The 20,530-nt window shown below is 44.8% G+C and overlaps 1 protein-coding gene across 3 annotated transcripts; it reads left to right on the top strand.

Moving 5' to 3' along the window:
* Window positions 1–2,593: 2,593 nt before the first annotated feature.
* LOC115168739 (potassium voltage-gated channel subfamily A member 2-like) lies at window positions 2,594–19,912 on the top strand. 3 transcript variants are annotated; one of them, XM_029724281.1, is made up of 4 exons: window positions 2,594–2,763; window positions 18,327–18,570; window positions 18,727–19,717; window positions 19,790–19,912. In XM_029724281.1, the coding sequence occupies exons 1-4, from the start codon at window positions 2,594–2,596 to the stop codon at window positions 19,858–19,860; spliced, it is 1,476 nt and encodes a 491-aa protein (XP_029580141.1). In that variant the 3' UTR covers window positions 19,861–19,912. The 3 variants fall into 3 exon arrangements, with proteins under 3 accessions (XP_029580141.1, XP_029580144.1, XP_029580143.1); XM_029724284.1 differs by having other exon boundaries at window positions 18,727–19,724; window positions 19,806–19,912; XM_029724283.1 differs by having other exon boundaries at window positions 18,727–19,727; window positions 19,806–19,912.
* Window positions 19,913–20,530: the final 618 nt, after the last annotated feature.

Raw genomic sequence — 20,530 nt, 5'->3', positions numbered from 1 at the left:
GTCTGACACCATTAAAAGGTCATTTACCACCTTCACAAGTGCAGTCTCAGTGTTATGATGGGGTCTAAAACCAGACTGAAGTGTTTCGCATGCATTGTTTGTCTTCAGGAAGGCAGTGAGTTGCTATGCAACAGCTTTTTCAAAAACATTTGAGAGGAATGGGAGATTCGATATAAGCCGATAGTTTTTAAACTTTTCTGGGTCAAGGTTGGGCTTTTTCAAAAGAGGCTTTATTACTGCCACTTTTAGTGAGTTTGGTACACATAGGGAGCCATTTATTATGTTCAACATAGGAGGGCCAAGCACAGGAAGCAGCTCTTTCAGTAGTTTAGTTGGAATAGGGTCCAGTATACAGCTGGAAGGTTTAGAGGCCATGACAATTTTCATTAATCTGTCAAGAGATATAGTATTAAAAATCCTAACCCTTGATCCTGGCAGTGTTGTGCAGACTCAGGACAACTGAGCTTTGGAGGAATACGTAGATTTAAAGAGGAGTCTGTAATTTGCTTTCTAATGATCATGATCTTTTCGTCAAAGAAGTTCATGAATTTATTACTGCTGAAGTGAAAGCCATCCTCTCTTGGGGAATGTTGCTTTTTTTGCTTTGCGACAGTATCAAAAATACATTTTGGAAATGTTGGATTGTTCTTATTCTCCTCAATTAATTTGGAAAAATAGGATGATCGTGCAGCAGTGAGGGCTCTTCGATATTGCACGGTACTGTCTTTCCAAGCTAGTCGGAAGACTTCCAGTTTGGTGTAGCGCCATTTCCGTGCCAGTTTTCTGGAAGCTTGCTTCAGGGCTCGGGTATTTTCTGTATACTAGGGAGCTAGTTTCTTATGACAAAGGTTTTTTGTTTTTAGGAGTGTGACTGCATCTAGGGTATTATGCAAGGTTAAATTTAGTTCCTCGGTTAGGTGGTTAACCGATTTTTGTAATCTGACATCCTTGGGTAGGTGGAGGGAGTCTGGAAGGGCATCTAGGAATCTTTGGGTTGTCTGAGAATTTATAGCACGGCTTTTGATGGAGCTTGGTTTCGGTCTGAGCAGAATATTTGTTGCGATTGCAAATGTAATAAAATGCTGGTTCGATTGTCTAGGATTATGAGGAAAAACATTCATTGTTTTCATTGTGCCACCTGGTAAACAGTGTATAATCGCTGGGTGATTCTTTTTAAGTCCAATGCTGCGGGTAATGGAGTCGCCAATGACTAGGGTTTTCAATTTGTCAGAGCTAATGGTGGGAGGCGTCGGCGACACCGGTTGAGCATTCCTACAGCATTTCCTTCCAGAAGCCATTAGAAAATCGTCCGGCTGCAGGGACTCTGCAAGGGGATTTATACTACTATCTGTACTTATTGGTGGCACAGACGCTCTTTCATCCTTTCCTACACTTAAACCCTTGCCTAACGATTTCGTCTGAAGCTGGGCTTGCAGCACAGCTTTTCTCACAATAAGGCAATCGTTCTCCTGTATATTACGAATACCACAACTGCAATTAGAAGGCATAGTGTTAATGTTACTACTTAGCTTTGGCTGGTGGAGGTCCTGTAGAACCATGTCCAGATAAAGCGTCTGGTGTGAAAAAGTTGAATGATAAAAGTCGAGGGAAAAAATAAACATAAAACGGAAAGTAAAAAACGGAAAGTTGGCAGGTAGCAAAGTAACGTTAGCAACAAACAGCACAGCAGCACGTTAACTATTGCAGCATAGATACTGGAGACTGAGACATGAGGGGTCGGGAGACACTGTGGCCCCGGACAGGGCCAAGCAAGCAGAATATAACCCCACCCACTTTGCCAAAGCACAGCCCCCACACCACTAGAGGGATATCTTCAAACCACCAACTTACTACCCTGAGACAAGGCTGAATATAGCCCATGAAGATCTGCCCAATGGCACATACGCAAGGAGGGGCGCCAACCCGGAAAGGAAGATCACGTCAGTGAAGCACCCCTCCTAGGGACGGCATGGAAGAGCACTAGTAAGCCAGTGACTCATCCCTCGTAATAGGGTCAGAGGCAGAGAATTCCAGTGGAGAGAGGGGAACCGGCCAGGCAGAGACATCAAGGGCGGTTCATCGCTCCAGAGCCTTTTCGTTCACCTTCGCACCCCTGGGCCAGACTACACTCAATCTTAGGACCTACTGAAGAGATGAGTCTTCACTAAAGACTTAAATGTCGAGACTGAGTCAGTAATCGGCTAATAGACAAGATTGCCCCGCTGCTATAAAATTATTCATTATATAGATTATTATGTGTTTGAAATGAATGTGAAACAAGCTGATTAATGTGTTTCTGTTTCTCTGTTCTGTCCTCTCCAGATCACGACTGGCCAACCTGTTCTGTCTTCTCCAGATCACGACTGGCCAGCCTGTTCTGTCAGCCTGTTCTGCCTTCTCCAGATCACGACTGCCCAGCCTGTTCTGTCAGCCTGTTCTGCCTTCTCCAGATCACGACTGGCCAGCCTGTTCTGCCTTCTCCAGATCACGACTACCCAGCCTGTGTGTTCCTCTGCCCCCCCGTCCTTCCGCTTCTGCGCCCCCCCCCCCGCTGCCCATCTGAACGCTGCAGGCCCTGCCTTACTCCTCTACCATGACGGTTGCTACAGGTGACCCGGGGGATGACATGTACGAACCAGAACCAGGCCACGAGTGCTGCGAGCGCGTAGTCGTCAACATCTCCGGGCTGCGCTTTGAGACGCAGCTGAAAACCCTCTCCCAGTTCCCTGAGACCCTGCTGGGGGACCCCAAGAAGAGGATGAGGTAACTATACCACTTATATAGGTTGTTATCCTGTATAGATGACAACCCTAACTCTAACCCCAACAAGAGGATAAGGTAACTAATACCACTTATATAGGTTATTAGGGCTGTCAAACGATAACAAAAATGATATCCAGTTGATTGCAGAATTTGCTGTGATTAATCGCAAATTCAGAATTTGCTAAAGTTGAGCTGTAATTTAAGATATTTTATAGAAAAAGCATTGCACAAATATTGACGTCTTGATTTTGTTCAAAGTAAGAAATGGTAATCAAAACAGGTATATTGATGAGTCACACTTTCTTTAACCTCTATGTCTATCAGGCCTCAGGCTAAGACCCAGATGCAGAGACAGGAGGCAGACAGTACAAGTCTCAAAGTTTATTATAGTTCAAGGGGCAAAAGGTAAATCAAGACAGGCAAAGGGTCATAATCCAAATCAGAGTCATGCAGGTACAGGACGGCAGGCAGGATCAGAGTCAGGACAGGCAGAAAGGTCAGAACTGGGAAGACTAAGAAAAACAAAAACTAGAGTTCAGAAAAACATGGAAACAGGAGAAGAATTGCTGTGAAACAAGTTTAATTCTAGATACTAGAAAGTGGGATGTATACGGAGAGTGCGGAGAAACAGAAGGCGAACAGCAAAGGGGCTAAGGACCTTAGAGATGGGGGCTGGGGTCAGGGGTCACCTAGAGGTGGTCTTGAGAAAAGCGGCCCGGGCTCTCTTCCAGGTACGCCGATAGCGACGGACGAACATCTGGGCAGAAGGAATGCTGACCTCTTGCGCCGAGAAAAGCGGCTGCTGATATCCCAGGGAACACTCAAAAGATGAGACCCGTAGCAGAACAGGGAAGGGTGTTGCAGGCATATTCCATCCACACGAGTTGCTGGCTACAGGTGGTGGGATTGGTGTAAACGAAGCAGCGAAGAGTCGTCTCCAGGGCCTGATTGGCTCGCTCCAACTGGCCGTTAGACTGGGGATGAAAACCAAAGGACAGACTGGCCGACAACCCAATGAGGGTGCAGAACTCCTTCCAGAACCGGGTCGAGAACTGAGGACCACGATCGGAGACCATGCCTACCGGCAGTCCATGGATCTAGAAGATGTGTTGCACCATGAGCTGGGCCGTCTCCTTAGCTGAGGGAAACTTAGGAAGGGGAATAAAATGGATGACTTTGGAAAACCTGTCCACTACTGTGAGGATGGTGGTGTTGTCATCTGATGGAGGGAGACCAGTGAAGAAGTCCAGGAATATGAGACCAGGAGCGGTGAGGGACAGGGAGTGGTTGAAGGAAACCAGCCAGAGCTTGCCGCAGAGTCTTGTTCTACGCACACACTGTACAGGCTGCAACAAATGCAGAAACATCAGGAACCTTGGTGAGCCACCAAAAAAATTGTCGGACGAAAGCCAAGGTCCAACGGGAGCCAGGATGACGTGTGTCTTGAGGAATGTGCCCATTCCAGAACAAGAGCACAGACAGAGTCCTGGACAAACATCTGGTTAGCATTTACATTTACATCATTTAGCAGACGCTCTTATCCAGAGCGACTTACAGTAGTGAATGCATACATTTCATTTCATACATTTTTTTTAATTTTTTTTAATTTTTCTGTGCTGGCCCCCCGTGGGAAACGAACTCACAACCCTGGCGTTGCAAACACCATGCTCTACCAACTGAGCTACAGGGAAGGCCTATGTATACATTTCATACAATTTCATACATTTTTTTTTTTTTTCTGTGCTGGCCCCCACCCCCACCCCCACCCCCCCTTTTTTGGCCAGACTCTCGGTTCTTCAGATGATAGCAGCCACAAGACAGGAAGTAGGGAGGATGTCTCTAGGACCGATGGTTTAGTAGCGAGGCTGTACAGACGTGAGCGTGCATCAGGCTTCACATTCTTGGACCCCAGGCAGTAGGAGATAGTGAAATGTAAACGAGTGAATAACAGGGCCCATCTCGCCTGCCTGGAGTTGAGGCGCTTGGCGTTGCGGAGATATTCCAGGTTCTTATGGTCCTTCCACACCAAGAATGGCTGTTCCACCCCTTCTAACCAGTGCCTCCACTCCTCCAACGCCATCTTGACAGCAAGTGATTCTCCATTTCCCACATCATAGGTCCTATCAGCGGGCTTAAGACGATGGGTAAGGAAAGCACAGGGATGCAGCTTCTGGTCTTGGGCAGAACGCTGGGACAGGACAAGCCCCACTCCGATGTCCGAGGCGTCGACGTCCACCACGAACTGACGGGACGGGTCCAGATGGATTAAGCTGTAGTGAATCGCTGCTTGAAGTCCGAGAACGCCCAGTCAGCTGCTGGAGACCATATGAACGGAACCTTGGGAGAGGTGAGTGCTGAGAGCGGGGAAGCAAGGGTGCTGTAACCCCAGACGAAACAACGGTAGAAATTATCAAACCCCAGGAAACATTGCAGCTGCACTCTGGATGTGGGTTGAGGCCAATCCACCACCACTCTCACCTTGTCAGGATCCATCTGAATATTCCCTGCAGCGATGACGTATCCTAGGAAGGTGTTGGTAAGGCAATATAACTCACATTACTCTGCCTTCACGAAAAGCTGGGTCTCCAGGAGATGGTGGACATGGAGGACGTGGTCTTGACAAGGAATAAATGAGGATGTCATTGAGGTAGACAAACACAAATCAGCTCAACATGTCTCGGAGCACATCATTGACCAGGGCCTGGAACACTGCGGGAACGTTGGTCTGTCCAAACGGCATCACCGCTAGCCGTGTTAAAGGCGGTCTTCCACTCATCTCCTTCCCGTATCCAAACCAGATTGTAGGCGTTCCGAAAGTCTCCTGGAGAGGCTGGAAAACAGGAGATGAGTGGTAGAGGGTAACAGTTTTTAACCATAATGTCATTGAGACCCCGGTAGTCGATACACGGAAGCAGGGTCTTGTCCTTCTCCGCAAAGAAGCACCCTGGAATGGAAAAGGGTTGAGTGGCGACTCCCAGCTCCGACACAAGGGTAGTAAAGCTCTTGTCGGCTCCAGAGTTCAATGAGCACCCGGATGGATTTGGACTGGCCTTCCCACCCCAGGCAGCATAGAGAGGGTTACGAGTTATTACGTTCTCCCCTCGGGTGTAGCTGGTCTGAGGAGGAGACGTAAATGCCTAAACACCAGGTAAACCAGATGAAAGGGGAAGAAATGTGGGGTGTAATGAGAAAAATAACCAGACCACAACCAGAACTCAATGTTAGCCCTCAGGGGTGTTTAGTAAAGTAATTAAATAAACAATATAAAACACCCATAAAGAATCCATAAAAAAACAACTACAACCAGGGAAGGTAAGAGAAGAGAATGTTTGGGATCGGGGTCAAAGTAATGAAAATAAAACAAAAGGTCCCTCTTCTACACACCTAATCCCTCCTAACACACTCTAAACCCTAACCCACTGTCCTACCTGGTTCCAAGAAAATATAAGGGTGACACCCACCCGGCTAACCTAGTGTATAATACAATGTGTTATCTACGTTGGAATGTACACCCATGGGCAGATCTACCTTTTCCCTTCTTTAGGACCTAGGTAGGGTGGAGTACCTCAAGAGGACAGGCTGAAACACAAACAAAGATAAATTAAAAGAACAAATCATCAACTAGCCAAAAAAAACAAGTGTCCCCTCTCTCTCTCCCCCTCTCCTCTTCTGGGTTCACACGGCAAACAGTTATCCTCTCCTCAATCAGCTACAGCCACGCCCACCATCGTCAGCCGCAACTCGGTACACCTTTAATGCCTAGGACACAAACACACTAACATGGGAAAATGGGGAGCAAGAAAAACGTCACACGTAACATGAGTAGTAAGGGATTGAAAACTCCCCGTATGTCTCACCAGTGTACTCGTATCTACTGATGAGCCTGGTCTTTTTAATGGCCAGGTTGATAAGAAATGGCCCGTAGCTCCACAATACGGACGTTTTTTTTCTTAACTACATTGTAGGTTAAAAAGGCTTGTAAGTAAGCATTTCACTGTAAGGTCCACAATACAGGACTTTTTTTCTTAAAACTGCATTGCTGGTTAAGGGCTTGTTGTATTCGACTCATGTGATAAATAACATTTGATTTGAGCTCTTGGTGTTTAGTCTGTGTAAGCGCTCAGCAGGAGAAAATCTAGCCCTGCCCAGTTGCATGGGCTCTGGAGGAGTAGAGTTGGCAGCACTCAGCGATTCCCGAGTGAACTCGGGTGACATCGGATTCACTCGGAGATGTAGACATCTGGGATTTACGTGATTCCTTGAGGTGGAAATCAAGGACGAGCGAGGGCGACAGGCAACAGACTCCCTCATCCTCCTACATTCCCGTAGCCACCCATCGATCCAGATGGTCAAGGCTATGAGGGAGTCAAGGTCCATGGGCAGCTCCTGGGGCTGCGAGCTCATCTGTTGGGGCTAGGGGGCAGTATTTGCACGGCCGGATAAAAAACGTACCCAATTTAATCTGGTTACTACTCCTGCCCAGTAACTAGAATATGCATATAATTAGTAGATTTGGATAGAAAACACTCTAAAGTTTCTAAAACTGTTTGAATGGTGTCTGAGTGTAACAGAACTCATATGGCATGCCACAACCTGAGAGGATTCCATGCAGGAAGTGGAAATCTGATTTGTGGAATCACCTTCAACACTTTGCCTATGAAACACACCATGAGTTAGGATTCATTTAGCACTTCCTAAGGCTTCCACTAGATGTCAACAGTCTTTACAAAGTGGTTTGAGTCTTCTCCGGTAGAAACTGACCAAAAGAGAGGCTTGGAAAGTTGGTCATAGGGGGAGGGCCATTACTACTATGACGCAGGCGCCCATGGGTAACCTCTCATTCCGAAATGTTTAGTAAGACAATGCAATTGTCCGCCTTGAATATTATTGAAGCTCTGATTGAAAAAGGCCCTAAAGATTTATGTTATACAACGTGACATGTTTGAACGAACGTAAATATATTTTTTTGGGACCTGGGATTGTTGTGGACCTGGGATCCCTCGAAGTGCCTTCTGATGAAGATAATCAAAGGTAAGGGAATATTTACAATAGTATATTTGATTTTAGATGGTTCCAAGATGGTGTTAACCTGTATCGCCTAGCCTATTTTTCTGAGCATAGCACCTCGTTTATTGCAAAGTGTGATTTTCCCAGTAAAGTTATTTTTAAATCTGGCAATGCGGTTGCATTCACGAGATGTTAATCTATAATTCTTTGAATGACAATATAAAATTTTAACAATGTTTTCAAATAGTAATTTTGTAAATTGTAGCGCTGATTCACCGGAAGCATTTGAGGGAAAATATTTTCTGAACGTCACGAGCTGATGTAAAATGCTGTTTTTATATATAAATATGAACTTTATCGAACAAAAAATGCATGTATTGTGTAACATGATGTCCTAGGAGTGTCATCTGATGAAGATTGTCAAAGGTTAGTGCTGCATTTAGCTGTGTTTTGGGTATTTGTGATGCATGCTAGTTGCTTCGAAAATGGCAGTGTGATTATTTTGGGCTGGGTACTCTCCTAACATAATCTAATGTTTTGCTTTTTCTGTAAAGCCTTTTTGAAATCGGACAACGTGGTTCGATTCAGGAGAGGTGTATCTATAAAATGGTGTAAAATAGTCATATGTTTGAGAAATTGAAGTTATAGCATTTATGAGGTATTTGTATTTCGCGCCACGCGATTCCACTGGCTGTTGTCTAGGGTCCCAGGTTCCCAGACAGGTTAACCTCTCTGGGGTATGTGGGACGTGGGACACACTATTCAACAGCCAGTGAAATACAGGGCGGCAAATTCAAAACAACAAAACTCTCTCATAATTCAAATTTCTCAAACATACAACTATTATATCCCATTGGAAAGATACACTTCTCGTTAATACAACCACATTGTCCGATTTCAAAAAGGCTTTACGGTGAAAGCATAACATTAGATTATGCTAGGACAGAGCTGAGAGAAGAACAACCACACAGCCATTTTCCAAGCAAGGAGAGGCGTCACAAAAAACGGAAATACAGCTAAAATTAATCACTAAACTTTGACGATCTTCATCAGATGACACTCCCAGGAATCAATGTTACACAATACATGTATGTTTTGGTTGATAAAGTTCATATTTATATCCAAAAACCCCATTTTACATTAGCGCGTGATGTTCAGAAAATGTTTTGCCTCCAAACCACCGGTGAATGAGCACATCAATTTACAAAAATACTCATCATAAACGTTGATAAAATTTACAACAGTTATTGAAAGAATTATAGATACACTTCTCCTTAATGCAACCGCTGTGTCAGACTTCAAAGTAGCTTTATGGCGAAAGCACATTGTTCAATATTCTGAGTACAGAGCTCAGCCATCAAAGCAAGCTATACAGTTACCCGCCAAGTTCTGGAGCCAACAAAACTCAGAAATAGTATTATAAATCTTCACTTACCTTTGCTGATCTTTGTCGGAATGCACTCCCAGGACTCCCACTTCCACAAGAAATGTTTGTTGTTCGATTAACTCCATATTTATGTCCAAATACCTTTGTTCGCGCGTTCAAATCACTATTCCAAAGGCAAAATGTGCGTGCGCAAAACCCGAGACGAAAAGTCAAAAAGTTCCATTACCGTTCGTAGAAACATGTCAATCGATGTTTACAATCAATCCTTAGGGTCATTTTATCATAAATATTAAATAATATTCCAACCGGACAATAGCATTACAGAGGAAAAAGAAGGAATGGCGCGCCTGCGTGACTGCGAAGTAAACAACTCATTGGCCTCAGGCAGTCCACTTGTTGAGTCAGATCTTATTCTCTCCCCAGTAACAGTAGAAGCATGAAACAACGTTCTAAAGACTGTTGACATCTAGTGGAAGCCTTAGGAAGTGCAAAATGAACCCTAAGTCACTGTATACTGTATAGGCAATCACATGAAAAACTACAAACCTCAGATTTCCACACTTCCTGGTTGGATTTTTCTCAGGTTTTTGCCTGCCATATGAGTTCTGTTATACTCAGACATCATTCAAACAGTTTTAGAAACTTCTGAGTGTTTTCTATCCAAATCTACTAATAATATACCCTACCTTCTGAGCCTGAGTAGCAGGCAGTTTACTACGGGCACACCTTTCATCCTGACGTCAAAATACTGCGTCCTACCCTAGAGAAGTTAATCACCTCCGATAATCCGTGAATGAACATGTCATACAAGGCTTCCGGGGTTCAAGCACACTCAGCCGCCAACGTGTGAAAATCCACTGCGTAGTCTGCCACAATACGGGAGTCTTGACATAGCTGGAGCAGCTTACGAGCAGCCTCTCTCCCCTACAACGGAGAATCGAACCCTTTACGTACCTCCGCCATGAACTCCTCCAGATTCAGGCAAAACGGCAGACTATTGCTTCCACAAAACGGCAGACTACAGGCTTCCACACTCGCCTGTAGCCCAGGCGAGTGCCCTCCCGGACATCAGCGTTACGAGGTACGCTATCTTCGAGCGGTCCAAGGGGAAACAAAGAAGGCTGCAGCTAGAAGATGAGGGAGCAATGGGAGAGAAAAGCCTGTCAGTTTCCAGAATCTCCAGCATAGCGCTCCGTAGGAGGTAAGCGAGGTTCTCGGGACACCGGGGTAGGCTGGGAAGAAGAAGCGCCACTGGTGTCAGGGTTGCAGAGAGTCTGTTGTGGCTGCCTAGTTGGGAATCTGTGGAATTGCTCAAGCAATGTATCGAATATGTGGTCATGGCGTTCTGCTAGGGTATGGAGTCCTCTCCATAAAGCATTGCAGTAACTCCTCGTGTCTTCCAATGGTGGCTCCTTGGGAGGAGACGGCGTTTCGGAGCTGGTCCGGGTCTGCTGGGTCAGTCATGGCCAGTTCGTATTATCACGACTAAGACTCAGACACAGGAGGTGGATAGTACGAGTCTAAGAGTTTATTATAGTTCAAGGGGCAGGCAGAAGGTAAGTCAAGGCATCTTATCTTACTCCAATATTTATCTGTTTAATTATTTTGCCAAATCGTTTATAAACATAGCAAACAGTCAGTGATGAGGCGTCTCCTTGTTTTGGAAACCAATCTGTACGATATTCATTAACGCACACAAGTAATTGGTACTTTGGAAAGAGACTGGATTATGTGATAAAAAGTTCCCATCAACGCCTGTCATTTTTTAAAGATTTGAGAATGGGATTCACTATAGACTTATACCAAGTAGATAGCAGTATACTGTACTCAATCACTATAGACTTATACCAAGTGGATGGCAGTATACTGTACTCAATCACTATAGACTTATATCAAGTGGATGGCAGTATACTGTACTCAATCACTATAGACTTATACCAAGTGGATGGCAGTATACTGTACTCAATCACTATAGACTTATACCAAGTGGATGGCAGTATACTGTACTCAATCACTATAGACTTATACCAAGTGGATAGCAGTATACTGTACTCAATCACTATAGACTTATATCAAGTAGATAGCAGTATACTGTTCTCAATCACTATAGACTTATATCAAGTAGATAGCAGTATACTGTACTCAATCACTATAGACTTATATCAAGTAGATAGCAGTATACTGTACTCAATCACTATAGACTTATACCAAGTAGATGGCAGTATACTGTACTCAATCACTATAGACTTATACCAAGTAGATAGCAGTATACTGTACTCAATCACTATAGACTTATACCAAGTAGATAGCAGTATACTGTACTCAATCACTATAGACTTATACCAAGTAGATAGCAGTATACTGTACTCAATCACTATAGACTTATACCAAGTAGATAGCAGTATACTGTACTCAATCACTATAGACTTATACCAAGTAGATAGCAGTATACTGTACTCAATCACTATAGACTTATACCAAGTGGATGGCAGTATACTGTACTCAATCACTATAGACTTATACCAAGTGAATAGCAGTATACTGTACTCAATCACTATAGACTTATACCAAGTAGATGGCAGTATACTGTACTCAATCACTATAGACTTATACCAAGTGGATGGCAGTATACTGTACTCAATCACTAAAGACTTATACCAAGTAGATAGCAGTATACTGTACTCAATCACTATAGACTTATACCAAGTAGATGGCAGTATACTGTACTCAATCACTATAGACTTATACCAAGTAGATGGCAGTATACTGTACTCAATCACTATAGACGTATACCAAGTGGATGGCAGTATACTGTACTCAATCACTATAGACTTATACCAAGTAGATGGCAGTATACTGTACTCAATCACTATAGACTTATATCAAATTGTATTTGTCACATACACATGGTTAGCAGATGTTAATGCGAGTGTAGCGAAATGCTTGTGTTTCTAGTTCTGACCATGCAGTAATATCTAACAAGTAATCTAACCTAACAATTTCACAACAACTGCCTTATACACAAGTGTAAAGGAATGAATAAAAATATATGAATGAGTGATGGCCAAACGGCATAGGCAAGATGCAGTAAATGGTATAGTGTGCAGTATATACATATGAGATGAGTAATGTAGTGTACGTAAACATTAAATAAAGTGGCATTGTTTAAAGTGGCTAGTGATACATGTATTACCAAGTGGAAGGCAGTATACAATCGCTGTACGATATCTAACAGCTGGTGCACGATATCTAAAGAAGTCTCTAGCCATTGCTCGCCTGAGGTAGAGTTTCTCATGATAAGCTGTAGACCACATTACCTACCGAGAGAGTTTTCATCTGTATTCTTTGTAGCTGTTTAAATACCACCTCAGTCAGAGGCTGGCACTAAGATAGCATCGAATGAGCTGTATTCCACCATAAGCAAACAAGAAAATGCTCACCCAGAAGCGGCACTCCTAGTGGCCAGGAACTTTAATGCAGGGAAACTTAAATCAGTTTTTCCTCATTTCTATCAACATGTTAAATTTGCATCCAGAGGGAAAATAACTCTGGACCACCTGTACTCCGCACACAGAGATGCATACAAAGCTCTCTCTCTCCATCCACTTGGCAAATCTGACCATAATTCTATCCTCCTGATTCCTGTTTACAAGCAAAAATTAAAGCAGGAAGCACCAGTGACTAGATCAATAAAAAAGTGGTCAGATGAAGCAGATGCTAAGCTACAGGACTGTTTCGCTATCACAGACGAACATGTTCCGGGATTCCTCCAATGGCATTGAGGAGTACACCACATCTGTCATTGGCTTCATCAATAAGTGCATAGATGACGTTGTCCCCACAGTGACCATACGTACATACCCCAACCAGAAACCATAGATTACAAGCAGCATCTGCACTGAGCTAAAGGCTAGAAATGCCGCTTTCAAGGAATGGGACTCTAACCCGGAAGCTTATAAGAAATCCCGCTATGCCCTCCGACGAACCATCAAACAGGCAAAGCGTCAATACAGGACAAATGGAAGCACAGCCGAGAGCTGCCCAGTGACATGAGCCTACTGGACGACCTAAACTACTTCTATGCTCGCTTTGAGGCAAATAACACTGAAACATGCACGAGAGAACCAGCTGTACCGGAAGACTGTGGGATCACGCTCTCTGCAGCAGATGTGAGTAAGACCTTCAGACAGATCAACATTTACAAGGCCGCAGGGCCAGATGGATTACCAGGACGTGTACTGCGAACATGCGCTGACCAACTAGCAAGTGTCTTCACCGACATTTTCAACCTGTCCCTGTCCGAGTCTGTAATACCAACATGTGTCAAGCAGACCACAATAGTAAATGGTGCCTGGGCCCAAGAACACCAAGGTAACCTGCCTAAATGCCTAACGGCCCCTAGCACTCACGTCTGTAGCCATGAAGTGCTTTGAACAGCTGGTCATGGCTCACATCAACACCATCATCCCAGAAACCCTAGAACCACTCCAATTCACATACTGCCCAAACAGATCCACAGATGCAGTCTCTATTGCACTTCACAATGCCCTTTCCCACCTGGACAGAAGGAAGACCTATCTGAGAATGCTATTCATTGACTACAGCTCAGCGTTCAACACCATAGTAACCTCAAAGCTCACCACTAAGCTCCTGTAGTCCCTGTTCACTCATGACTGCACGGCCAGGCACGAATCCAACACCATCATTAACTTTGCCAATGACAGAACAGTGGTAGGCCTGATCACCGACAACAACGAGACAGCCTGTAGGGAAGAAGTCGGAGACCTGGCCGTGTGGTGCCAGGACAACAACCTCTCCCTCAAAGTGATCAAGACAAAGGAGATGATTGTGGACTACAGGAAAAAGAGGACCGAGAATGCCCCCATTCTCATCGACGGGGCTGCAGTGGAGCAGGTTGAGAGCTTGAAGTTCCTTGTTGTCCACGTCACCAACAAACTAGCATGGTCCAGGCACACCACGACAGTTGTGAAGAGGGCATGACAAAACCTATTCCCCCTCAGGAGACTGAAAATATTTGGTTTCTACAGCTGCGCCATCGAGAGCATCCTGACTGGTTGCATCACTGCCTGGTATGGCAACTGCTCGGACTATGACCGCAAAGCACTACAGAGGGTAGTGCGAACAGCCCAGTGCATCACTGGGGACAAGCTTCCTGCCATCCAGGACCTCTATACCAGGCGGTGTCAGAGGAAGGCCCTGAAAATTGATATAGACTCCAGCCACCCTAGTCATAGACTGTTCTCTCTGCTACAACGCTGTTCTCTCTGCTACAACATGGCAAGTGGTACCGGAGCGCCAAGTCTAGGTCCAAGAGACTTCTAAACAGCTTCTACCCCCAAGCCATAAGACTCCTGAACATCTAGTCAAATGGCTACACAGACTATTCACATTGCCCCCCCCCCTTCTCCACACCACTGCCACTCTCTTGTTAATCCAACCACGGTGTCAGATTTCAAAAAGGCTTTACGGTGAAAGCAAACCATGCGATTATCTGAGAACAGCACCCAGCAGACAAATCATTACAAACAGTAACCAGCCAAGTAGAGGAGATACACAAGTCAGAAATAGTGATAAAATTAATCACTTACCTTTGATCTTCATATGGTTGCACTCACAAGACTCCATGTTACACAATAAATGTTTGTTTTGTTCGATAAAGTCCCTCTTCATATTCAAAAACCTCCGTTTTGTTGGTGCGTTTTGTTCAGTAATTCATTGGAACAAGTCGCGGTCACAACAGACAGACGGAAAATCTAAAAAAGTACCATAAAAGTTCATAGAAACATGTCAAACGATGTTTATAATCATTCCTCAGGTTGTTTTTGTCATAAATAATCGATCATATTTCAACCAGACAATAGCTTCGCCAATAGAAAAGGAAAAACAAGAAAGGCACGCTCCCTGTCACGCGCAGGACTCATGTCTGGACATTTCCACTGTCCTCTCATTGAAAGTGGTGTTTCTCCCTAATTTTTCAGAGTAAAAGCCTGAAACAATGCCTAAAGACTGGCCATATGTAGTGGAAGCCATAGGCATTGTGAACTGGGTCTTAAGTCTTTGTATGGTGGATAGGCTTTCAATGGAAAAACAGCCATTTCAAAATAATAGCACTTCCTGGATGGATTTTCCTCAGGTTTTTGCCTGCCATATCAGTTCTGTTATACTCACAGACATTATTACGTTTTGGAAACTTTAGAGTGTTTTCTATCCAAATGTACCAATTATGTCCATATCCTAGCTTCTAGGCCTGAGTAGCAGGCAGTTTACTTTGGGCACACTTTTCATCCAAAATTCCGAATACTAACATCTCACTCACTCACATATATAGTTACAGCAGACCAAGGTAGGAGATTTAGACACACATGCAACAACATCATTCACATGTACTTCCTGTATTGGGGTTGTTGGTTCTGTGGGTCAGGGCTGATGAGGAACCAGCATCCTCCTCCTGAATCCTCCTCACCATGGCTGCAGAAGCTGGGGTCATTGTTGCCTCCTCTGGATTTGAGGTCATACCAAAGACCAGTCTCCTCTGGAGCTTCCCTCTGATCTAATCTGGGTTCAACTCCATTCAGATGACAAACGCGTTGTACGCCAAGATTATTATTATTTTTTTTTTAACATTTATTTAACTAGGCAAGTCAGTGAAGAACAAATACTTATTTTCAATGATGGCCTAGGAACAGTGGGTTAACTGCCTTGTTCAGGGGCAGAACGACAGATTTGTACCTTGTCAGCTCGAGGGATTTGATCTTGCAACCTTTCGGTTACTAGTCCAATGCTTTGAGATGGCCAAGATGTTGAAGAATATCATAAGATGCCAGCGTAGGGTTCTTCTTTTGTAGCTGTAGCCAGTCACCAGCTTGTCTAAATTGTCCACCCCTCCTTTTGTGGCATTGTATTCCATTATGATTTCTGTTTTTTGATGTTCCTGGCTATAGATTCTCCCATCCCTATGCAGCGTACTCATGAGTACCATATTTTGCCTTTCTTTGGCACGTAGGACACTAGGGACGTGTCAGACGTGAACACAAACTTAGAGGAATTGATAGGCCTGTTCCGTGTATTCAACAGCTGAGGTGGGAGCTCTGGCTTGTTTTTTCGTACCGTTCCTACCATCGTCAGCTTCCTCTTGAGGAGCTCCTGTCCCAGCTTGTGCAAAGTAAAAAAGTTATTGCACGTGATGTTGTGGCCACAGAGGGATGCCGTCTGGGCCAGCAGCCTTGCGAGGGTTAACGCGTTTAAATGTCTTACTCACGTCGGCCATGAAGAAGGGGTGGGGGGGGCGCAGTCCTTGTTAACGGGCCACGATGGTGGCACTGTATTATCCTCAAAGTGGGCAAAGAAGGTGTTTAGTTTGTCTGGAAGCAAGACGTCGGTGTCCATGGCAGGTTTTATTTTTGTAGTCCATGATTTCCTGCTTTGCGGAGGGAATAACTACACTGTTTATATTCGGCCATATTCCCAGACCTCTTTCCATGGTTAAATGCGGCGGTTCGCACTTTCAGTTTTGCGCGAATGCCGCCATCCATCCACGGTTTCTGGTTAGGGTAGGTTTTAATAGTCACAGTGGGTACAACATCTCCAATGCACTTCTTTATAAACGCATTCACCGAGTCAGCGTATAGGTTGATGTTGTTCTCTGAGGCTGACCGGAACATATTCCAGTCCTCATGATCAAAACAATCTTGAAGCGTGGCTTCCGATTGGTCTGACCAGCGTTGAATGGTTCTCGTCACTGGTACATCCTGATTGAGTTTCTGCCTATAAGACGGTAGGAGCAAGATGGCGTTGTGCTCGGATTTTCTGAAGGGAGGATGGGGTAGGGCATCGGAAGTTAGAGTAGCAGTGTTTGACCGTATTGCCCATGCAAGTAGCGCAATCAATATGATAGTAGAATTTAAGTAGCCTTGCTATGTGCCTTTTACTGAGGAGTGGCTTCCATTTGGCCAGTCTACCATCAAGGCCTGATTGGTGGAGTGCTGCAGAGATGGTTGTCCTCCTGGAAGGTTCTCCTATCGTCACAGAGGATGTCTGGAGCTCTGTCAGAGTGACCATCGAGTTCTTGCTCACCTCCCTGACCAAGGCCCTTCTCCCCCGATTGATCAGTTTGGCCAGTAAGAGTTCCAAACTTCCCCCATTTAAGAATGATGGAGGTCATTGTGTTCGTGGGGACCTTCAATGAAGCAGATTTTTTTGTTGTTGGTACCCTTCCCCAAATCTGTGCTTTGACACAATCCTGTCTTGGAGCTCTACAATTCCTTTGACCTAATTTCTTGGTTTTTGCTCTGACGTGCACAGTCAACTGTGGGACCTTTATATAGACAGGTGTGTACCTTTCCAAATCATGTCCAATCAATTGAATTTACCACAGGTGGACTCCAATCAAGTTGTAGAAACATCTCAAGGATGATCAATGGAAACAGGATGCACCTGAGCTCACTTTCGAGTCTCATAGCCCTTCAACGAGTCTGAATACTTATGTAAATAAGGTGTTTCTGTTTTTTATTTGTAAGAACTTTGCTATAATTTCTCATTATGGGGTATTGTGTGTAAATTTATGAGGATTTTTATTTATTTAATCCATTTTAGAACAAGGTTGTGTACTTTATGAGTTATTTCCGAAAACACAGTATGTTATGGGTATGTGAGATCAGGGAGACCTGTCCAGAGTTGTTTATTAGGAAATGGAACTGTACTAAGTAGCTAATTTTATGAAAAAAACAACAATTTTGTCTGTCGTTGTTTGTTGCCACTACCGTTGCTGCCTAACCTTGCTGCATCGTCCTCTATTCATTTCAATGTGTTGACAGTTGGAGAAATTGTTTGAGGCGCACTGAAATTCAAAAAAGTATAAAAGCCAACGCTCCAATATTTTAGAACACTTCTGTGTGTATTCATACGCTTCTTGGACTGTGAAAGATACTCTCCAAGAAGAGACGGAGGTAAGATGAGGACTTCAATACTTTACTGTTTATTGTCCTGTTAACACTAACCCCATGAAGAGAAGGAGATAAGATAGGGACTTCAATACTTTACTGTTACTTTAGTTTTTATAATGTCATCTGTTATTGTTCTGCATTTGTTGTTGTATCTACTACTTACAACGAATCTCTCTCTCTCTCTCTCTCTCTCTCTCTCTCTCCAGGTACTTTGATCCTCTGAGGAACGAGTATTTCTTTGACAGGAACCGGCCCAGTTTCGATGCCATCCTGTACTACTACCAGTCAGGAGGGAGACTGCGCAGGCCGGTTAATGTCACTCTAGACATCTTTTCAGAGGAGATCCGTTTCTATGAGCTGGGTGAGGAGGCCATCGAGATCTTCAGAGAGGATGAGGGCTTCATTAAGGAAGAAGAGCGTCCTCTCCCGGAGAACGAGTTCCAGAGACAGGTATATTCTATTGTTTATACATTATTTATTGGTGGCACATTATCTAGTTAATATAAACGCAATATAAATATTTTAATCTGTTATTAGCAAAGTATCAGAGAATGTTTTCTATCTGCTGTCAATTTGATAAGTGTGTGTGTGTGTGAACTTGAACAGGTGTGGCTGCTGTTTGAGTATCCTGAGAGTTCCGGCGCGGCCCGTATCATCGCCATCATCAGCGTCATGGTGATCCTGATCTCCATCGTGTCCTTCTGCCTGGAGACACTCCCCGTGTTCCGGAACGACCATGAAGACAACAATGTGTTCCAGCCCTTCAACAACTCCACTTTCTCCTACACCTCCTCTTACTTCACTGATCCCTTCTTCATCCTGGAGACGCTCTGCATCATCTGGTTCTCCTTTGAGTTTCTCGTCCGCTTCTTCGCTTGTCCTAGTAAAGCCGGGTTCTTCGGTAACATTATGAATATCATCGATATTGTGGCGATTATTCCATATTTCATCACGTTGGGCACAGAGCTGGCAGAGAAACCAGAGGACGGGCAGGCGGGGCAGCAGGCCATGTCCCTCGCCATCCTCAGGGTCATCCGTCTGGTCAGGGTGTTCAGAATCTTCAAGCTGTCCAGACACTCCAAGGGGCTCCAGATCCTGGGCCAGACCCTGAAGGCCAGCATGCGGGAGCTTGGCCTTCTCATATTCTTCCTCTTTATTGGAGTCATCCTCTTCTCCAGCGCTGTTTACTTCGCCGAGGCCGACGAGGCGGACTCCCAGTTCAGTAGCATCCCAGAAGCCTTCTGGTGGGCCGTGGTTTCAATGACCACCGTCGGCTACGGCGACATGGTGCCCACCACTATCGGTGGGAAAATCGTTGGATCGCTCTGCGCCATCGCCGGCGTGTTGACCATCGCCTTACCCGTCCCCGTCATCGTGTCCAACTTCAACTACTTCTACCACCGGGAGACGGAGGGCGAGGAGCAGGCGCAGTACCTGAACACACCCAGCGTTCCCAAGGCCGACTCAGCAGAGGACATGAAGAAGAGCAGCAGCAGCGGGAGTGGTTCTACCCTCAGTAAGTCAAACTACATGGGGATACAAGAAGCTGCACTGAACCACAGCACTGAAGACTTCAGAGCAGAAAGCCTGAAGACAGGCAACTGCACCCTGTTGGCTAATGCTAACACGCTAGGTAATGCTAACACCTTGGCTAATGCTAACATGCTAGGTAATGCTAACACTAACACGCTGGCTAACACAAACTATGTCAACATCACCAAGATAAGAACGGACGTATAGTTGGATTCAGACGGTATAACACCAACTTCCTGGTCTGTCGGGGTTGACAGGAAACTGGAAGGAAATAGTAGAGGAGAGTGAAGGACTGAGGAAAGACCTTTCCTTTCTCTGATGTTGTAAAAAGCTTGGAGCCCCTACTGGAGCTGTCCAGACTAGATCACTGAAACTCTGATAGAGGCCCTGCAAGGTGGACCTTAGCCCCCTCATCTTACCCCCCAAACTGACCAGCTCCTAACTCAACCCCCTCCCATCTCCCGTCTCTCCCTCTGTTTGGAGGTGAATCTTCCCTGTGTTCAGTGTCTGCATGGCATTAGTCTGGTCTGTGTGACTGTCGTCTATATACACTGCTCGCTACAGTAGCCCGATAGGCGAACTGCCGACTGTTACTAGACCTAGTAACAGTCGGCCATTTTGTAAGTCGCTCTGGCTAAGAGCGTCTGCTAAATGACATAAATGTAAATGTAAAATGTAGAAACTCTCAGACAGCATAGAGAGGACCACTCTGCTCAAAACTGCCACAATCCCGTCAGCGGAGATCTAGGATCAGTTTTCCCTGAACGAGTCCTAGCCGTAACCAATAGGAGATATACTGCAAAACTGACCTTAGATCAGCGTCTCATCATCTTCTAATTACTTAGCTCTAACTGCCAGCCTATAGGAGCTTATTGAC

Source organism: Salmo trutta, chromosome 30 (genome assembly GCF_901001165.1).
Source record: "Salmo trutta chromosome 30, fSalTru1.1, whole genome shotgun sequence".
In the NCBI taxonomy this organism is placed as follows: domain Eukaryota; kingdom Metazoa; phylum Chordata; class Actinopteri; order Salmoniformes; family Salmonidae; genus Salmo; species Salmo trutta.
This window is presented reverse-complemented; position numbering and strand designations above follow the sequence as displayed.